The following is a 22631-nucleotide window of genomic DNA, read 5'->3' on the forward strand; positions in this document are numbered from 1 at the left end:
TCAAACAGATTTGAAATGAGGTTGCTGCAATAGAATTGACTGAACTTTTGTAATGAAGCACAGTATTTTAGTCTTTTGAAGAAAATATGGCATGGGCTTATCTAAATGTTCAGCAGGTGCAAATCACAACTCTGATCGCTCAGAAGTAGTGATAGCACACCTCTCCACAACAAGCTGACCGAGTTCCGTGTTGGACTTTAGTACTTGGGGTTAAGGGTCAAATTTAAACCCCTAACCCAAAGTATGAGATATAACAAAAAACATAAGCCGTAGCAAGCACATCTACATGTGCTACCCTATGAAGAAAGAAAAAGAATCCAAACAAATTCAATTTAAATCTTTCCAACATGTGCGATGTTTATTTGAACAATTCCGTTACCAAATATCTATTAAATATACATCTCTCATTCAAGTTCCAAGCATCAGAGTAGACAGATAAACTCCAGCTTTTACAAGCGCCTTTGAAATGCCCCACGTCTCGCCCCTTTAAAGGCCCCCAGGCTTTTGGCTCTCATGGACTGACTGGACAAAATGGGGAAAAAAACAAAACAAAAAAAAAACATCGGAAGCGAGACAGAGGGAGAAAACAAGCGAGAGCATCTCCATAGCAATAGCATGACTGTAAATCTCAGCATATGAGGAGCACTGGGCTGTCACTCCAGCATATGAAGAACATTAGATGTAGGGTTAGAAATGATTTTAGAAGCCATCTTGCCTTAAGTGTTACTTCCACAAGACAAGAATCATAAATTACAGTCCAAAGGTTGTTTTTACATTGTTCATATAAAGAATATTTAAAATAAAAATACACTTCTATAACTCCTATGCAACAGTTTTGAAGGTCTGCAGTATCAAGTTGGTTTGGTGAATAAGCCTGTTGGCACTAGCAAACACGTTTAACGCCCTGGAGAGAGGGAGAGAGGGAGAGAGAGAGAGAGAGAGAGAGAGAGTTACATCTGAAACTATATTATTTGTTTTACTACTACAATGTTATAGATATTTTATTTACTGGTTCTTTGTTGCGTTGATTACCATGGCATGCTTTGATATCAGCACAAAAGATCACAAACACTATACGATGTCATTTCCATTATGAATTCATAAATTCTTTAAACTTAGCAAGGAAGACCACAAGATGTAAAAAAAAAGGGGGTCTTGCTAGGGCTGGGCAATATGGCGATATATTTTTTTTCATATAGTTCGAGATCAATATTTATCACGATATACATTTCATATCATTAATGGGAGCAGAACTGCATTCTACATGTTTGTTAGTCCTCAAGAATGAATTCAACATAACTTGTTTGTTTACAAGTAAACTCCATAGGGTAAGCTACCTTTAAAGTACACTCAGTTTAGAATTTAATCCTAAATAAGGTGTGTGACCTCTTTTTGATTAAAATTAGCCAATTTCATTATCTTCAGCTGATGTCTGACTCCACTGAAACACTTTGTGACGTTTCATTGTTCAGCTCAGCAGGTGGTGGTAATGCACCATAAACTGGATTGCCAACCGGCAATAAACATCACCAGAAGAAAACTTTCCTGTGGCAGCACTATGGATCATGAAATTTTTGTGTATTTTCCATACTAAATTGTTTTAGATCTACAAACGAGATATAAAACAAAGACAATGAGTAAACACAAAATACAGTTTTCAAATATATATATTTTTTTAATTGAAGCAAACAAGTTATCCAACACCTGTATCACCCATGTGAAAAACTAGCTGCCCCCTTAAACTTAACAGCTGGTTGTGCCACCTTTAGCAGCAACAACTGCAACCAAACGCTTCTGATAACTGGAGATCAGTCTCTCACAATGCTGTGGTGGAATTTTGGTCCACTCTTCTTTGCAGAACTGCTTTAGTTCAGCCACACTGGAGGGATTTTGAGCATGAACTGCCCGTTTAAGGTCCTGCCACAGCATCTCAATCGGGTTCAAGTCAGGACTTTGACTAGCCCACTCCAAAACTTTAATTTTGCTCCATTTGAGCCATTCAGAGGTGGACTTACTCCTGTGCTTTGGATCATTGTCTTGCTGCATAATCCAGTTGCACTTGAGCTACAACTCATGGACTGGTGACCGGACGTTCTCCTTTTAGGATTTTCTGGTAGAGAGCAGAATTCATGTTTCCCTCAATTATTGCACGTCGCCCTGGAACTGAAGCAGCAAAGCATCCCAATACCATCATACTACCACCAACATGCTTGGCCGTAGGTATGATGTTCTTTTTGTGGAATTCTGTGTTTGATTTAACGGGACCCCTGTCTTCCAAACAGTTCCACTTTCGACTCATCAGTCCACAGAACATTCTCCCAAAAGGTTTGAGGATCATCAAGGTGTGTTTTGGCAAAATTCAGACAAGCTTTAATGTTCTTCTGGGTTAGCAGTGGTTATTGCCTTGCTACTCTTTCATGGATGGAATTTTTGGCCAGTGTCTTTCTGATAGTGGAGTCATGAACAGTGACCTTTATTGATGCAAGAGAGGCCTGTAGTTTCTTGGATGTTGTCCTTGGCTTTTTTGTGACTTCCTGGATGAGTCGTCGCTGTGCTCTTGGAGGTATCTTGGAAGGTCAGCCACTTCTGGGAAGGTTCACTACTGTGCCAAGTTTTCTCCATTTGGAGATAATGGCTCTCACTGTGGTTATTTGGAGTCCGAAAGCCTTTCTGTATTTCAATCGCCTTTTTCTTCATCGTTTCTGGAATTTCTTTCGACCTTGGCATAGAGTGCTACTGGGTGAAACCTTTTAGCCAAATTTATTCTGCTGAAAAAGTTCTATTTAGGTGATGATTTGATTGAACAGGGATGTCAGTAATCAGGCCTGGGTGTGTCTAGTCCAGCTGAACCCCATTATGAATGTTTCATAGATTTGGGGATTTAGTAACTAAGGGGGCAAATACTTTTTCAAACAGGCCCAGTTGGTATTGGATAACTTTTTTGATTTAATAAATACAATTATCATTTAAAAATTGTATTTTGTGTTTACTCAGATTGCCTTTGTTTTATGTTAGATTTTGTTTGAATTTTTGAAACAATTTAGTATGAGATATATACAAAAACAGAAGAAACCAACAAGTTTCACAGCACTGTAAATTGTACATAAATAAACAGCAATGGTGTTTGTGTCAGAGTTGTTGTTGTGTTCAGTCGACAGCTGTTATACTGCATTGTCCGTGCTGTCTTGTTCGTTACACAATGTTTAAATAGCCAGATCGCTAGCTGCTAGCTAGCGGCTACCGAACCTGGGCTGCGTTTCCCAAAAGCATCGCAAGCTAAAGTTGATCGTAGAGACCACTGATGCAAACTCTACTTAGGCTTACGATGCTTTTGGGAAATGCAGCCCTGATTGGTTTCCATTACAGCAGGGCTGCCTGCTAATACTTCCTAACAGGTTGATTTCACTTCTATGATTGTTAGCTCAGTGGTTCACAACCTTTTTTTGATGAACGCCACCCCTATTTCATTACATTACCCTCCTTTGAACGTCCCCATTGAGAACCCCTGAGTTAGCTAGTTGTATTACTTTGCCGAACTGCTTGCGTTTTTAGTGACACATACCTAATCCGATCGTCTAGATATAGAACATAGGCTAAATATCGAAAATTACTCAAAAGTTTATCATCGATATAAATATCGATATCGTTTTATCGCCCAGCCCTAGGTCTTGCAATGAAAAAACGTCCATACTTTCCGTCTTTGAAATATGTTTTCAGAGTGTCGCTGAAGCTTTTTGAGTGTTTCACAAACTCTTTCTTCTGATGCTCAAGTGCCTGGAAAACACAAAACCATTTGTTTCCTTCAGTAGGTGAAAGATTATTTTGTATTCGGTATCCCGAATAAATCCATCTCATAAATAAGCATATTATCGTGTGTAAAAGAGAGCGACTCACCCTTCTGTTCTGGTACTGGTATTTTCTGAAGACGTTGTTGACTGTATCCAGCAGTTCTTTTATGGCACTGGCAATGTCTCTGTGAATACCCAATAAATGTATGTTCAGATAAGCAGCACTGCTATTTCTGACAAGATTTTACTCTCTTATCCTTCTTATAAACACCTGGATACTTTCAGTCGAAGTTTGTCAGTGCTTTTCATGTGCAAGCTGCTTAAAAGATCACATTAAATTATTTATTTATTTAAAAGGAACAGTTCACCCAAAAATGAAAATTCTCTCATAATTTACTCACCCTCATGCCATCCCAGATATGTATGACTTTCGTTCTTCTGAAGAACACAAAGGTTTTTTTGTTTTGTTTTTAAATATCTCAGCTCTGTCTACACAATTCAAGTGAATGGTGACCAGAAATTTGAAGCTGCAAAAAGCATGTAAAGACCGCATAAAAGTAATCCAGTGGTTTAAATCATGTCTTCTGAAGTGATATGATCATTTTTGGGTGAGAACAGACCAAAATATAACTCTTTTTTTATATATAAATCTTGACATCAGCAGTCTCCTTGGCAATCATGATTTCAAGCTCGATTAAACTTCCTAACGCAATTTAGTGCTCTGCACATGCGTTAAGCACTAGGAAGCCTAATCGATCTTTAAATCATGATGGTGCCTAGAGACTGCAATGGCAAGATGTACAGTTAAAAGGGAGTTACATTTTGGTTGGTTCTCACCCAAAACCAATTGAATCACTTCAGAAGAAATGTATTAAACCACTGGAGTCTTATGGATTACTTTTATTCTGCTGTGCTTTTTGGTGCTTCAAAAGGTCTGGTCACCATACACTTGCATTGTATGTTTCGGTGCTGTAGGTCCATTCTTCTAAAAATCTACCATACGTTTGTGTTCAGCAGAAGAAAGTCATACAATCCAGGGTAGCAAGAGGGTGAGTAACGCCGGGTTCACACATCCTCCGCGAGTGTGGCGTGAGCGGCACGTGAGCAGGGCGGTCACGTTGGGACGTTCACATTGGCCACGTCTCTTCCGCAAGAAACAGAAGCGCCTCTGCACAGGAAATAAAGTTATCTATGGGGTCCCACGCCAAATTTTTCTTTTAACAAGGTTGTTATAAGCTGAGGTTATTGCTGCTTCAAGGACAACAGCAGGCAGTCACGTGCACTTGATATTCTTTATCATCATATTCTTTAGCATCTTTATCAGCAGCAAAAGGTCCGGCAGTTTATTAATTCTTTACTTATTTTATTGAGTTTACTTGCATGCGGACATATAAATTGTAGTGTACTATAGGTCCGGTTTTAATAATTTTGATTTGCTTTTGTGTGTTTTCTATAATCTCCTGATTATTTAGTGTTGTACTGCACCCAGAGCCACTGAGCTCAGCATGAGCCGCGCGGCAAAAATAGCCTTAATCTGCTCACTGCCGCGTCTGGGACGCTTCTGGAACGCGTCACCTCACGACTCACACTTGCAGTGTAAGCGGTGTCAACTGTTAATATAGGTGCAGAAACGAAAACGCACCGCTCACACCTCGCTCATGGAGAATGATGAGAGAATTTAAATTTTTGGGTGAACTATACTTTTAATAAATGCCCCTGGTCTTATTGTGAACCATTCACAATTTTTTTTTTTTTTTTTTTCTGCCAATGTAACTAGGAATGTGCAAAACTACATATTTTCTGATATTTATCTGATCAGTCACGTTTCTTTGCAATATTTGGTTGCAAAGCCCATCGTGAATGGGAAACAGACAGATATTCAACAAATAAACTGGCTCATAAACTTTAAACATACAAAAGTATAATTTCTACAATCATAGATGTAGGAATTATGCATAAAAACAGAAACATTGCTCAAAGCAGGTGATTTAAAGTGTGACAGTAATAGTTTCGAAAGTTCCTTGATCAAGGTGGTGAATTTGTTACAAAAGAAAGCAACTTCTCAAAAAGAGTTGACAGAGATGGTTACTGTTGGCACGCTAAAACTCTGAGAACTTGTGTGTCTAAGGGTGCTTTCACACTTGGTTTGTTTGCTTGGACCAAACCAGAGTCTGCCCCCCCCCCCGCCGCCGCCGGTCTCTGTTCACATCATATTTTTTGGGTCTGAACCGCAGCCCAATTACGTCATCAACGCAAGTACAAGTGGCAGCTGTTTACCACTGTAACTAGGCAACAACTCAAGAAGACATCAGCTTCACTGTGTTGGATTCACCACAAAAACTTTACATGCACAAAATGACAATTATGTTTGTCTGCCACGGATGCATTGAATGTGCAATGATAAGAAGAATATTAGCATTTGTCTGCCGCGAGCCCGAGGTTTCGTTGCAAGAGATGTGAAGAATGTGAGCTGCTCTCTGAAGGGGATTTATTTGCACACAAGCAGGTATGAGAAATGCATTAAACCATAGTAACTGCGATCGTGAGCCTGCAAAGATGCAAATTATACATCATCAATAGCGGTTCACTTCCGCGATTTGATACGATTGCATTCATATCTGTAGCAAACCGCACCAGAGTTCACCATTCACTAGAGAACCATACCCCAGACCCAGCAGCGGTTCTAGCTTGTTTGGCACCCTGGGCAAAACCCCCTTCAGCACCAACACCCCCCCCCAACAAAATTTGTTGACGGATGCCACCCATGTCGCCCATGCCTAACTCCGCCCCTGCCCAGACCATCTTTTCAAGCGGACACGGGTGCGGTTCGCGGGTGCGCACTAGGGCTGCAACTAACGATTATTTTGATAATCAATTAATCTAACGATTATTAGAACGATTATTCGACTATTCAGCGATTATTGCAACGATTAATCATTAGCTCTTAGCCGATTATTCAGCTTGTGCCCCAACTTAAAAGGTTACTAACAATAAAGAGGACAAAATCATCTTTTAAATATACCTCTAAATGACATTTGCTGAATTAAGGAAAAAAATACTTTATTAAATTTAATTCAGTAAAGAAATTTACTGCAAAAAATCAAATTGTTATCAAGTGTTTTTGTCTTGTTTTCCATTTAAAATTGTCTAAAAATCCTTAACAAAATACATTTACTTGAGAAGCAACATAAGATATTTAGACTTTCTTTAAGAGAATGTATCTTAAATATAATTGTATTTTGTATGTATACAAGTATTTCTTTTTACATAGTTATACTTCAAGTGCAGTAAAGACAAATATACATATATTCAAGATCTATTCTCTAAAAGCAAGTCTAAATATCTTATATGCTGCTTCTCAGGTGAATGCATCTTTTTAAAAGGATTTTTAGATATATTAAAATATTTGTATTTTTAATATTATATTCAACATTCTCAGATAACAATTTTTCTCTTCTGCAGTATAGCTGCTAAAGTAAATGTACATTGTTTTAAAGGAGTTTTAGACATTTATATTGGAAAACAAACCAAAACAAATCAAAAACGTATTTTGGTGCAATGTATAATGGGACGAAGACTACCCTCTCTCACCTTTGTTCACTTCAATCCAACTTTAACTCACCAAAAAAAAAAACAAACAAAAAAAAAAAAAAACTGCATATTGCCAATTTTCTTCATGATAAGAAATGCACAGTGACGTATATTATGATTCAATAAGTCGTGAGCCATCACGTTATAATCTAGCTGCATTAAGCGTGCGCGTTCGAGGGATGAGCATCCCCGCGACAGGTGTGCATCAGACGGGTGCAGTTTCAATCTCTCCCCCTAAGATCGAGACATTCACGTAACTCATAGAAGAGGTGCTGACCGCACAGAGAAATGGCAGTTTCGCAGTTTGTAGTTATTTACATGACCTGCCTCCATATTATTTGAACTTTAATAAAGCTATAATGCATTAAATATAACTGCAGATGTAACGCCGGGGTGTTTCCTTTAAAGATGCTCGACACGCAAGTTTTGCTTCAGCGAAGCGGCAGTTCCAGCTCCACTTATTCCACAATGAGAGTGCTTCTGTATTTACTTATTTTTTTATTTTTTCATTGTAATTCCCTCATACTTTGCGATCTACATCACCTGAAGCTGTCTGGATAGTTTAGAGTGCATCTCTCCTCGGTCAGGCGCGAACTGAAGTGCTGCTCTCACGCGTCATCATTAGTTTCATATGATCTCATGTTACATTAAATGAGATCAAACGACTATTCGACAACGGAAATTGTAAAAAAAATTTTATTGTCAATGTTGTCAAGAACGTCGACTAATCGCTTCAGCCCTAGTGTGCACCAGAGTTTGAATGACGTCAAAGTTCGGTTTGTTTGGGTGGTGTGAACGCTGTTTGCCAAACGTGGGTGCGCACCAAAAGTGATAGTGTGAAAGCACCCTAAATAAACCCCCTTTAATGCACTGTCGTTAACAACATTACAACTTATAATTAATAAATTAAATCTACATCCAGTTTACATAATTTCCCACTGAATGTCTATTCTGTTTTACTCAAAAATACATCAAACTGTGGGATTTAAATGTTTTGCAAATGTCATTTTTCTTTTTAAAGGCTGACTCAAATGTAAGGAAACAAAACTCAAGTCACATTAAAAAAACTAAACGCTCACTTGATTGTCTGCAGGAAACGGACTCGGTCGTTGATTTCGTCTGGGATTTTGCTGAGGATCTGTTTTAGTGCACGAGCTCTTTCATTCAGGTCCTGGAACTCCCGCTCGGGCCTGTCAATCATGTACTCTACACACACAAAAAACACGCCCACAGGAAACAATCAGTCACCATGGTAACAAATGTTGAGTTCCATCTAATGACCAGTCATTAAAATACCAAAGCAGAACACTTTAAGGGATAGTTCACCCAAAACTGAAAATTCTGTCATCATTCACTCAACTTCATGTTGTTGCAAACCTGTACGACTGTAACTCCTGTGGAATACAAAAAGGAAATATTTGGCAGAATATAAGCTTAAGTCACCATTTACTTATTACTGTACATGGAAAAAGGCACAAAGAAATTCATATGGGTTTGGAACAACATGAGGATGAGTAAAATCTTCTTTTTTTTTTTTTTTGGCTGAACAATTCCTTGATATTTTTTTTTTTTACTATTTTTTAAGAGGTAATCATGACTGACAACCATCTACATTACGAACCCTAATACATCCAAATGCTGAAATATAAAACAGACTGAAGAGATCTCTATTCCAACCCTAAAACGTCTATATTATCCTGTAGAATCCTGCAATTCAGTCAGTCTAACTAACACAGTCACCTCAAACATAGAAGTATACAAGGATAAATTACTGTTGAAACAGCAAAGCTAGGATTACAGAATTACAATTGGTTTAGATTGAATTTCAAGGTAAATTCAGAATTCTTCACAGTTTAAATCAACACAAGTGAGCAGTACCCGGAAACACCCGGCGTGTCTGTGCATTCATTAGCAGTATAAATCCAAATGTGTCAAACACTTGCAAAAAGGAAGAAATTTAACTATGAAGGAAAATACATTATCATCCCAATTGTTTTTTAATTCATGAGGAAACAGCTCCCCCCAGATACAAGAGGTGGCACTTTTAACAAGACTTTTGATTGCAAACAATACCATAGGAATCACCAATGAGACCTCTTTAATATCAAAATAGTTTCCCCTAGACAGCAATAAGATTCAAAGGAGACCTCTCTTTTGCAGGTCTCATAATTCTAAAAATCTTTGTAAAATCTTGGAGTTAAAAAAAACCTATATAACTCAACCTTAAAACAACAAACTTTTCCTCTGGGATACAGCATGTCTCTCTCCCTCTCCAAAACCTGAAAAATTAAACAAACCTTCAACATCGTCAGCAGCCATGCGTAATAAAGACTCTGTGAAGTTGATTTCCACGTTCTTCTTCTCCAGAATCTTCATGATAATGTCCTGAGTCAGTCCGGGGTTCTCCTTCTCTGCCTAACACAGACAGAAACGCAGAGCACACGTCAGTCCAAAAGTTTTGTTTGTTTGTTTTTTTAAAACCATTCCAGCTTTTATGGCTATTCTTAAGATGTAATCAGGTTTCAATAGAATAATAGGAAAAAACAACTAAATACCTGTTTAAATAGCATTTTTAATAAAAAATCTAAACCCGATTCTGGACTGACATTGTTAAAAACCATTTTAAGGGCGTCAGTAAAATAGAAAAAAAAACTATTATTGTGCCGCATTCCGTTTCGCAATGAAACACCCCGGCGTTATATCTTTAAAGCATCCTTTATTAAAGTTCAAATAATAAGGAAGCGGGTTATGAAAATAAACTCTGAAACTGGCATTTCTCTGTGCGGTCAGTGCCGTGTTTGAGTTGCGTGAAGTGACCGGGGAAGAGATTGAATCTTCTCCCGGCAGATGCACACTCTGGTGCGGGGACACTTGTCACCCCGTCAACCTTGTCAAGCGCGTTTGTTGCAGCTAGATTATAACGTGATGGCTCGCGACGTATTGAATCAAAATGTGTGTCACGGGGGGCCTGGGTAGCTCAGTGGTAAAGATGCTGGCTATCACCCCTGGAGTTCGCTAGTTCGAATCCAAGGGTGTGCCGAGTGACTCCAGCCAGGTCTCCTAAGCAACCAAATTGACCCGGTTGCTAGGGAGGGTAGAGTCACATGGGGTAACCTCCTTGTGGTCGCTATAATGTGGTTAGTTCTCGGTGGGGCGCGTGGTGAGTTGAGCATGGTTGCCACGGTGGGTGGCGTGAAGCGCGCCATGTCTCCGTGGCAACGCACTCAACAAGCCACGTGATAAGATGCGTGGGTTGACAGTCTCAGACGTGGAGGCAACAGAGATTCATCCTCCCCCACCCGGACTGAGGCAAATCACTACGCGACCATGAGGACTTAAAAGCACGTTGAGAATTGGGAGAAAAAAAAAAAAAAAAAGTGTCACATTCACTGTGTGAAGAAATCGATGATACGCAGCTCTATTAAAGAGCACCTATTATGGTTTTTAAACATGCCTAATTTTGTTTTAAAGGTCTCATACAATAGATTTACATGCATCCAAGGTCAAAAAACACTTTGATTTGCTCAAATTTAAATTGCAGCATTACCTTTATTTTCCCCAGTGTCAAACACGACTCATTCAATGATCCGTTCTAAAGGTTTCATTCTAAACTCCTCCTTTCAGAGAGCCTACTCTGCTCTGATTGGTCAGATATCCCAGTCTGTTGTGATTGGTCTACCGCTTAGTGTAGTGTTTGAGGGCGGGTCAAAGCTGTTCGCGAGCAGCCAATGAAGACCAGAGGCGGGTTTTTTGTTACCAAATTACGTACGTTAGTACAGGAATTAAGTCTGGAATTACTAACGACTTGTTTCAGGTGTTCAGAATCATTCTTTCTTTTGGGAGTCAATAACACCATTTGTCATGCACTTTGATTTTTGCAGACTTTTTTACATTCACAAACAGCTATATAACACACTACATGAAAGGTAATATTTGAAAAACTATAATAGGTGCTATTTAAGAAGTTTTGTTTTTTGTGAGTTAAAGATGGATTAAAGACCAAGAAAGACTTCAGCCACAACTGCCAGAAGAATTGTTCGGGATACAAAGAAAAACTCACAGGTAACCTCAGGAGAAATACAGGCTGCTCTGGGAAAAGACAGTGTGGTTGTTTCAAGGAGCACAATATGACGATACTTGAACAAAAATGAGCTGCATGGTCGAGTTGCAAGAAAGAAGCCTTTAGTGTGAAAGTGCCACAAAAAAGCCCGGTTACAATATGTCCGACAACACCTTGACACACCTCACAGCTTCTGGCACACTGTAATTTGGAGTGACGAGACCTAAATAGAGCTTTATAATCACAACCGTAAGCGTTGGAGAGGGGTCAACAAGGCCTATAGTGAAAAGAATACCATCCCCACTGTGAAGCATGGTGGTGGCTCACTGATGTTTTGGGGGTGTGTGAGCTCTAAAGGCACGGGGAATCTTGTGAAAACTGATGGCAAGATGAATGCAGCATGTTATCAGAAAATACTGGCAGACAATTTGCATTCTTCTGCACAAAAGCTGCGCATGGGACGCCCTTGGACTTTCCAGCATGACAATGACCCTAAGCACAAGGCCAAGTTGACCCCCCAGTAGTAACAGCAGAAAAAGGTGAAGGTTCTGGAGTGGCCATCACAGTCTCCTGACCTTAATATCATCGAGCCACTCTGGGGAGATCTCAAACGTGCGGTTCATGCAAGACGACCAAAGACTTTGCATGACCTGGAGGCATTTTGCCAAGACGAATGGGCAGCTATACCACCTGCAAGAATATGGGGCCTCATAGACAACTATTACAAAAGACTGCACGCTGTCATTGATGCTAAAGGGGGCAATAAACAGTATTAAGAACTAAGGGTATGCAGACTTTTGAACAGGGGTCATTTCATTTTTTTCTTTGTTGCCATGTTTTGTTTTATGATTGTGTCATTCTGTTATAACCTACAGTTGAATATGAATCCCATAAGAAATAAAAAAAGTGTTTTACCTTCTCACTCATGTTTTCTTTAAAAATGGTACATATATTACCAATTCTCCAAGGGTATGCAAACTTTTGAGCACAACTTTAAGTGTAAATATAAGTTAATAGACCTGCTGCCATCTATTGAGTCATTATGATAATCAAACAACCATAACAAGAAAATGAGAAAACACTTACTTGACTGGGTAACTTTAGTAGCTTTAAAAAGTATTTATGTATTATAATCAGAGTGAAGGTCAGTAGTCGTTTTATGTTGCATTTCATTCTGAATGTTTACTTGAATACTTGAAACTGCTGTTAAAAACTTTTAAAGCTGTTAAAAAAAAGCACTGAATTTTCTTCATTTGTATTTTCCGTTCTATTATTTTTAATCTATTTCTATTCATTGCTGTTTTTTATTATTATTTTATTACTGACTGTTTACTAGTCTTGAATAATTAAGAACTTGAAAACATCTTGCTGCAATAACAAGATGAAAAAGTAGATCTCATTCCATAGACGTGTGAGCATCCCTGCTGATAATGATGGTGATGGAGGCATTCCTTTATTTGGCTACCATACGTGACATAAAATAATTACCATATGACAATAGCCTCCTCCCCTACCAAGTACAGTTTACGTTTCTAGTTCAAGGAAATCCATTGTTAAAAAGACATGTTTTTTTTTGTTTTTTAAAGTTCAAATAATGCATGATGTTACCAAAGTCAATGATTAATCGTGTTAAATAATTGTGATCTCAATATTGACCAAAATAATCATGATTATGATTTTTGCCATAATCGAGCAGCCCTAACAACCACCACTTCTGAAAAAGAAATGGCCGGTGGTAAAAATTGGAACAATATAACTGATGACAACTCAGAAGTCATGCATAGCATACCAGTATTTGGTTTCATCATTTGCCCAACTTATCAAATTCATCAAATCTTGAAACTGGGTGACGACAGCCGAAAAGGAATTTCAGAGGTGTAGAAAGTTATTACATTTTGATGAAAAATTGTGAAGACAAATATAGAAATATTAAGAGGACAAAAATATAACATGCACAGACGAATCGTGCACAATACGATCAGGAATGTTTATGAAGAAAGTAAATAGGGGTAAAATGTTGATTTAAATTATATTTTCAGACACAATAAAAGGGATACTTGACCCAAAAATGAAAATTCTGTCATCTTCATGTCGTTCCAAACCCATATGACTTCATTTCTTCCATTTAGGACTGACAGCCTCAGTCACCATTCACTTCCATTGCATGGAAAAAAGATGCAAAGAAGGTGAATGGTGACTGAGATTAACATTCTGCCTAACATCTCCTTTTGGGTTCCATGGAAGACAGAAAGTCCTGTGGCTATGGAACTACATGAGAGTGAGTAAACAATGATAGAATTTTTAATATTGGGTGAACTATCCCTCTATAAACATATCAAGTATACAAATCTCAACTCAAGAATGCAGAGCTCTCCTGCTCTCGTAATGACCAGCACATCACGTCTTCTCACCTTTATGAAAGCCGCTCTCAGAGTCTGTGCTGCAGACATATTCACTCTCTCCAGCTGTAACAAACACACACACATTGGTTTATGAGGACTCTCAATAGCCATAATGTATTTTATACTGTACAAACTGTATATTCTATCCCCTAACCCTACTCCTAAACCTAACCCTCACAGAAAACTTTCTGCATTTTTACATTTTCAAAAAAACATTGTTTAGTATGTTTAAGCCTTTTGGTTTATGAGGACACTTGAGGTGTCCTCATAAACCCCGTTAATAGCATAATTACATGTGTATAATCTAGAATAGTGCTAGTGAATTGTCCTTGTATACCATATATACCTGAACACACACACACTTTTATAGCAAGATATAGTAGGTTATTTAGTTTTAGTGTTGCATTCATTATAACCACATTAAAAATGGAAATAGTTTGTGGTGGGTGTGGGTTTTGCTTCTAATTAGACATCTAAATAAATCCACACAAGTACATGTAGGTCTGGTAAGTAATGTGTGCTGTTTGTTATCTATCAATGTAGAGTATCAGAATTAAATTTCTGACTTGATTAGCAAATCATACAAATGTGATTTAAATGTCTATTTTAACATGTGTTATTCCACATTCTAATTGAACAATCAAGCATTTTTGGTTTAAGAATTTTGTATAATGACCACTTAACTCTTTAACTGACCATTGTCCCAGACAACCGATTTCCTACATTGCTGTGCTAGATTTATGTCTCTTTCTTTTCACAGGATAAAATAATTTCAGCTCAATATTTCATATGGATATTAGGATATTTCCTGGCCATTTATTTTACAAGTAGTCATTTGATAAGTGGGATAAATTGCACAACTAGAGGCACCATACGGAATTGCAATAACGTGCAACAGTCCACTGCCCGCCCACTTTTTCAGCAGTCTTGGTTCCTGAAGTATTTTTCCCATTCATTTTTTTTCCATTGGGTTTTTATAAAATCCTTTAATACAGAGATGTAAGCCATGCACCAAACCACAATATTGCAAGCTTTGATTTGAAGCAAAAAATTATATGAAAAAGGGCAAAAAGAAAAAAGGTACAAGACTCTTTACTTAACATCTTGAATAAAGGGAATGAACTACAATCTCACGAAGAACTGCAAATGATGTAATAGTTAAAAATGATGGAAAATTATAAAACGTATGATTTAAAGTTAAATACAAGTATCAAGTATACGTACGTAAGGGATAACCATGATGATGATGATCAGGATAGCAACAGGCTTTCTAGGGCTGCACGATTATAGCAAAAATCATAACTGTCGATTATTGCCCTCGATATTGTAATCGCGATTATTTATGTCGATTAAAATATTAAATTACCGCGACGTCACAAAGTAAGCAAACATGTGCTTCTTCAGAGTAGCAGGTTTCAATGGTGGATATGAGCTGCGCTCCAGTTTCTTTTAAGCATTATATTGTATTGTATTTTATATTGTAATAATGTTTATGGTAATATATCTACGGTATAGAATAAATTAAATTATTGCTAAATTACTGCTTAAATTATTAGTCCACGTACAGTAAATAATATGGCATATTCAATTTTCAAACTTATTAACAGCCGATTTAAATCGACCAAGTTACTGCGTTCAGTAAGCCCTTTGGTGCCGAGACAGGGGACCATTCATCCCGTTAGATCGTCAGTGGTGATCTTGTTCATGCAAGATCATCGTCAGATCATTTTGGCCTCAGTGGGTGCACTTTGGAAATTAAAAACAGTCATTTGCGATCGGAGTTTGTGCGATTCGTGAAAATGTTAAATCTACTAATACCAGCTACGTGGCAAATGGGTCTTATTAGAGCAGACGCGATAACAATGACGGTGATTCCTGAAATATGCTATTCATGCCGTATTTTTTATGTTGGCTACACTTCCAAAACACACTTAGAACAGTTAATCTGAATTACTTTATTGCTATTTTGTACAAATCAAATTCACATTGTCCTACTTATTAACATGACAAAACAAAACTGTTATTGCATTTTTAATAAACTGTACACAGAAATCGAGCAACGTGACAAACTCTCCCATTACAATGACTGCTGTCACTCACTGCAGGTTTACACGGTTTGAGATCTGCATTTTGACGCGAGCTCAGTGACGCTCCGCACAATGTTCTGCACTCTCGCGAATGCTCTCATTAAAAACAAAGCTGTCTAATCAGCATAATAAATCAATTATTTACACCGCATCTGTGCCTTGATTAGAACGGGATCGTTTTAGTTTTGTCGTGTTGCTCATTTTCAGTGTATTTAACATCTACATTCAAAGCGAGCAGTGCGATACGCAATGAGTACAAAATAACTCCAAAGTGCTTTTCGCTCTTGTTCTACAGCTTCTTTTCAAGTGTCAGGTGATGTTTCTTCAGTATTAATTCTCGTGTGCCACGCGAACAGAGCTAGAACATAAAGCAAGCATCTGGGCATTCAGACGGTTTAAAACTTGCGCATTAGGATCAGTTGTCATTACAGATAGGATGGAGGACTGATCAAAGTGGCTCTGATTGGCCATTGCCATTTCAGCGCTCAACAGACATGTTAGTTATTGGTTAGAGTACTCAACCGCCGCAAAAACACGTTGTAAATAGAAACCATTGACGCAACAGGAGCAGACTTAAATTGAACGCTGTAATCGTCAGTTTTCACGGTTACATAATCGTGGCAGCCATAATCGTAATCGCGATTTTTTTTTTCCGATTAATTGTGAAGCCCTAAGGCTTACTGTACGTTATCCCACTTATTACACGGCTGCTAACCAAATAAATAAATACATGTTAAAGATCCAACCTATTACAAGAATACTTGCCAAATAAACAACTAAATGGATATGAAACATTGATTTGTGTTGAAATCATGTAATTATGTGAGAAGAAATAAATCACTAAATAGCTAAATAAAAGTTTTAGTAATTAATGACTGTCTAACTGCTCATTATGCATCTTATCACAAGACTACTTGCCAAATAAATAAATGCACACGAAACACTGATTTGGGTTGAAATTATTTCATAAGCTTACTTGAAGAGATCACACAGTGATCCAGGGAGCAGGAAATATGGCTCGCAAAGCCCAGATGAGCGGTCTGATTCATGGATGTGCAGTTGTTACCGAGAAATATCAGACCCCTAGATGGCGCCATTCAGAATAAAGTATTCCAGAGAGCCATGAAATAATAACATCGATTAACAACCTCATAGCTCAGGGTAGGTCTGTCTTTATAGGTTTATAAGTTTGCATTAAAAATCAATTCCCTTATGGAGAAAATAAATTAGATTTTTACTCCAGGAACCAGACTGTTGCGCTCTATCATAATAAAAATAACCTTTATCTTTAAACAGTATTTATTAGATGGATCAACTCAGTTCACTGGCTGGATTGACAACAAATCTTAATTTGTTGATTAAATACTGGGACAACCAGATCTGCCCTTCTCAGCATAAATATACAGAAGAGATTTGTGTGACTACACTTGAAGCAAAGCAAATGTAAAACTACAGGCCTTCCTGAGCATGTGGGTGTGCTTCATTTGCATCGCCTAATCCTCCATTCCTAAAACTTCTTTCTGTTTGTGTGTCTCAACATATCCGTGACTGAACAGAACCAACCAGCGTACAAGCCAGTCAAATACTGTTACCACCGTACCTCATTGAAGACAGGGTACATCACAGCGTAAAGCGTCATGGAAACCATCGAGGTCGCGTTGGCTTCATTCTTCATCTCTTCCATTGTCATCCTCGGCAGGGTGTGGAAGGGACGGGGTGGAGTGTCATTCACTCCTGGGGGGGCTCACGATGAGAGGGGCCCAGACGATCCCTAATACACAAGAGCACCGTGAGGAAGAGATTATAAAAGGGTAGCAGTATTCCATTTCACAAGTAAGGAAATGACATTTTCAACCTGCGTTCAAATGGTAGACGTGATAGCCATGGGAAAACGCCAAGTTTTCGATGGAACCTGTGAGTTTTGGCCAAATTAGGCCCCTCAAGATTAAGGTATTAGTCATGTGCTGGGTGTAACAAAAATAAAAGTTATTTCCTGGTCGTCACACAAATGCCTTTATGATGACAATGTTATGAAATAGCCTTCTCAAGCTGTATGGCCCAAAGACAACAGCAATTTGACAATATATCAGAGCTGCACACTTGTGATAAAAATCATAATTGTCGATTTTATCCCTTGATATCGTAACTGCAATTAATTCTGATTAATGGAAATGACATTCTACTGCACTATAGTTAAGCTGTGTGTACTAGCTTTGTTTTGTGTAGGATACATCCAAATCAAGCACAGAAATGTTTTACATATTAATAAATCAAGACAGTGTCTAAATTAACAAGCAGTATGAAAAACGAAAATGATATTCAAATAATAACATTAAAATTATTAATAAATAAATTAGTTATTTTTGACAAAATGGGAGAAGATCTAAATGGAATGCAGTAATTGACACTTTTCGCAATTAGTTAATTGTGGCAGCTGTAATTGAATTCATGAATTCATTTATTTATAGCTTTTTTAATATAAAGGCATAACTTCTTTAAAGACATAGTCTACTTCAAAAAAATTATTTTCAGTTCTAATTAAAAGTAGGAGTTTTGATTGAATCTATATGCAGCTCTTTCCATAAAATGACCACAAAAGTATCATAAAAAGTAGTCCATAAGACTTGTGCGCTATAATGTTGTGGTGTCAATGACATTGACACGTCATTTTCGAATCTGTCGGCAATCGTGGACTTAAATTTCAGTCTGTTCCTCGCAAAAAGCTATCATATGGCTTTAGAAGACTTGGACTATAACACACAATTTATATGGACTACTTTTATCATACTTTTAGTGTTTTGTTTTTCATTATGGAGATTCACAGACAACGTCAAAATCCGCTTTTCCACTATTGGGCCAGTGCAAGCCAGGGCTATCAATTGGCCAGCCGGGACCAATATCCACAGACCTCGAGCCGCGAGACCAAAATCGATCTGCACTCCCACCATCGGTCCAAAAGCCCCGGAGCGTTGACTTAAAACCCGCCCTTAATACGTCGATCTTGTGCCAACGTCACACACCCCGCCCATTTCACAAGCAAGAGGGTAGCTCAGGCTGAGGTATCATGTTATCTAGTAATCTAGAATATCGAGTTGATATTTTATGTAAAAATTAGCTAGCTAGCAAGGTAAGTTAGCGCTGACAACTCACCTGCAACTGTAACTGCCATAGTGTCCTGAGTGGTCTCTCCACTAACAGCGGACAATGTCTCAGAACATCGTTCATGATCTTGAACCATGGAAAGTTCTTCCTTTGGGCACCGCTTTGTCCATTGTGCGTATTAACGGATTTGTACTGTGCCCGCGATTTTTTTATTTTTCCCCGAGCCAGAACCATTGCCTGCTGGATTCACAACCTGCAAGTTCGGCAATCTTGGTGCGGAAACCTCTGACCTGACTCATCGAAATTCTGCCTTTGACACTGACCATGCCTCAATCCTCAGTTGGCCTTGTTTGGCCCAATGGTAATTGGCAGACCAAAGGCCATTGGCCCCAAGTAAGCCCAGAAGAGGCACGATGAAGCCCCAGAAGTGACAGTGGGAACGCAACTAGCCCTGGCATGCACTAGCACACCCTCATTCAGCCCGATAGTGGAAACGCAGCAAATTAGCCATTTGTACTTCCGTGAAAAAATAACAGCATAATCCCAGACTTTTCCCTTTTTGAACACTTTCCCTGTTCAAAATCCACAAGAACATGCCACAGTATTTTTTTCTTCATCTGACATGTGTTAAACAATAGCGCTTGTTGTTATCTGCAGAAGGTCACGGCTCCTCTCAAACTACAAGGAACCTTACAAACCATTGAAAGTGGCACGTTTATCTCAATGCCGCCGATTCAGGCTAATGGACAGGAGACAGTGAGTCACACTTTTTTATTCCCACCTGATCGGAAGGCCTTTGGCCCCGCTGTGGGAGGCGGCCTTATCTGGGTGACATTCACATAGAGCAATGTGACGTAACAGAACAGGCCATTGCTTCACTCAACGTCTGTAAATACCAGCACTCCCCTTATAAAACATGGTTGCCAGGTTACATATGCATTATAATAACTCACCTTTTTCCTCTTGACAAAGGCCAACAAACACCTGATTCCTGTACCATCTCTAGTCAGAGTCTCAAATGGGTAATACCCTAACACAGGTGAATCCTGCATCAGATACTATATTTTTAACTCAAAGCATTGTAGTTTAATGGTACAGTTCACCCAGAAATTAAAGTTCTGTCATCATTTAGCCTACTAAGCTAAGGCCCTAGCACACTCAACGTTTCCTGACAGTTCACCTGGCGAGCTGTTATGAATCACCGAAACAAACTCAAACACCTCCTTTTTGGCCAGATTTTGTTCTAAATGACATAAGCTTGTTCTCTGGTTTCATAGAAGTGGGCAGGGGCCTTTAGGCAGAATGTTAGCCTCAGTCACCATTCACTTTCAAAGCACCTTCTAGCAAAACAAAGAAAAAGAATGGTGACAGAGGTTAACATTCTGCCTAACATCTCCTTTTGTGTTCCACAGAGGAAAGCCAGTCTGCCTAACTGTAAAGAAGTCATACGGGTTCAGATCAACATTAGATGAGTAGGGGGGCCTGGGTAGCTCAGCGAGTAAATACGCTGACTACCACCCCTGGAGTCACGAGTTTGAATCCAGGGTGTGCCGAGTGACTCCAGCCAGGTCTCCTAAGCAACCAAATTGGCTCAGTTGCCAGGAAGGGTAGAGTCACATGGGGTAACCTCCTCATGGTCGCTATAATGTGGTTCTCGCTCTCGGTGGGGCGCGTGGGGAGTTGTGCGTGGATGCCGTGGAGAATAGCGCTAGGTCTCCGCGGTAACGCGCTCAACAAGCCACGTGATAAGATGCGCGGTTTGACGGTCTCAGACGCGGAGGCAACCGAGATTCGTCTTCCGCCACCAGGATTGAGGCGAGTCACTACGCCACCACGAGGTACTTAAAGCGCATTGGGAATTGGGCATTCCAAATTGGTAAGAAAAAAAAAAAGAAACATTAGATGAGTAAATGACAGGATTTTCATTTCTGAGTGAACTATCCAATTAACAACCTAACTGGAAAAACCGAATCAACGTAACCCTGTAGCCTCACGTGGACAAAAGTTCTACAAATTACTCACATCACTTTATGAATTGACAGAGCGGATGCATATGTCAATAGGACATTCAATTTTCCTAGGCATTTAGTTTCACCCGAAGAATCTGCATTACACTGCCAGAATTCAGTTGTTAATTACCAATGACAGAACAATATATCAAACACGCGATTACTCAGCCGATTTAGAAATTATTGGCATTGGCCGATAGCTGTGCCCAGTGTCAGTTTCAAAATTGACATACAGCCTTGTCAATGGATAATCCAAATTCCATGTTTACTTTTTTTTTTTTTAATTGGTACAGACTAAGTGCACTTTTAAATTAGTCAAAATTAACTTATTTGTTATAATTAGATTATAAATACTGCATATGATCCTGCTTTCTGGTATCAGCCATTAAAAACCCATATCGGCTGCACCCGGTTTATAACAGCATTAAATGGTAATATAAAATTATTGTTCACTGTTAATCAATGATCTAATTATTCCTGGATCATCTTCCATAAACATGCAAGATGTTGTTGTCAGAACATAAACATCTGGCTCATTTCAGCCTTGACTATTTATTACATTTATAGATCAATAACCATTCAACATTAACACTTTTGTCCAGCCCAGTTTTTCAGATAGGACGACAATAACAAATACATTTACTATTTTATTGCAAGAGGATTTATATAATTTCTTCCACAATTATGGTATTACACGAAACCTACTATTAACCTTCGCCTGTCTTTACCTGGTTTACTCCAGAGAATCACATACACAGAGCACTATATAAGTCATTTCATTCACAACACTCTTGATTTATCAAAATTGACACAAAACGCAATGGCAACTGTGCTACATTGCTACAATTGTCACATGTTCCATGTATCAAATGGAATGTTGCAACATTGTCACGTCAGATTCCTAAAAGATCAGATACGTCACGTTTACGCACAAATATAACGTCATTCATCAAAACCAACACACCGACACATAGTAACATCAGGCTGATACTAATGGCATATCTAAAATATTCACATTGCATTGATCAAAACGATCTACCGTGAGATTTGTATAAAAAAATGGTATCAAATTGTGTCGTTTTAAAAACGTGATTTTCTAAATGTCCTGTTAAATGTTCTCTAGCAGGCCTGATTTTGCTCTCTTAAAAATTGATTAACCAGAACAGCTTCAATAGAACCTGATGACTGATCAATATTTACTCGAATCGGACTTCGTGCATTTGTGTAAAACATAACTTCAAATTTAAACATCATTATTTATATGCTTCCAAATATCTGATCTTTTGTGATGATCTGGTTAGCTGGTTTGCTAAAGACTCTTAGCTGGCAATTGCTCGTCCCAAAACAACTGTATGTTTCTTTTAATGAAAGACAAACATAAATAAACACCGTTTATGACATATAAAAGTTATAAAACGTATTTTAGCCGTTCCTACCTGTGTGAGGCTCAATCCGACTGCTGATTAGACTCGTTAACTCTTTTGAATATTTTCCTTTCTGTCTGTCTGGAATCGCTTGCGAAAGACGGAAGTTTCTGCATGACCAATCTTAAGGATGAGGGGCGGGGCAGTGTGGCGGTAAGCACCAATCAG

At 38.6% G+C, this 22631-nt stretch overlaps 1 protein-coding gene across 1 annotated transcript; it reads right to left on the reverse strand.

Moving 5' to 3' along the window:
• Positions 1 to 331: 331 nt before the first annotated feature.
• On the reverse strand, positions 332 to 22591 carry LOC127416936 (programmed cell death protein 10-A-like). The gene is made up of 8 exons (XM_051656543.1): positions 22476 to 22591; positions 17529 to 17699; positions 13851 to 13904; positions 9677 to 9794; positions 8459 to 8585; positions 3895 to 3973; positions 3692 to 3774; positions 332 to 904 (listed from the first exon to the last, which is right to left on the reverse strand). The coding sequence occupies exons 2-8, from the start codon at positions 17616 to 17618 to the stop codon at positions 823 to 825; spliced, it is 633 nt and encodes a 210-aa protein (XP_051512503.1). The 5' UTR covers positions 17619 to 17699; positions 22476 to 22591; the 3' UTR covers positions 332 to 822.
• Positions 22592 to 22631: the final 40 nt, after the last annotated feature.

The sequence above is a fragment of the Myxocyprinus asiaticus genome, chromosome 26 (genome assembly GCF_019703515.2).
Source record: "Myxocyprinus asiaticus isolate MX2 ecotype Aquarium Trade chromosome 26, UBuf_Myxa_2, whole genome shotgun sequence".
In the NCBI taxonomy this organism is placed as follows: domain Eukaryota; kingdom Metazoa; phylum Chordata; class Actinopteri; order Cypriniformes; family Catostomidae; genus Myxocyprinus; species Myxocyprinus asiaticus.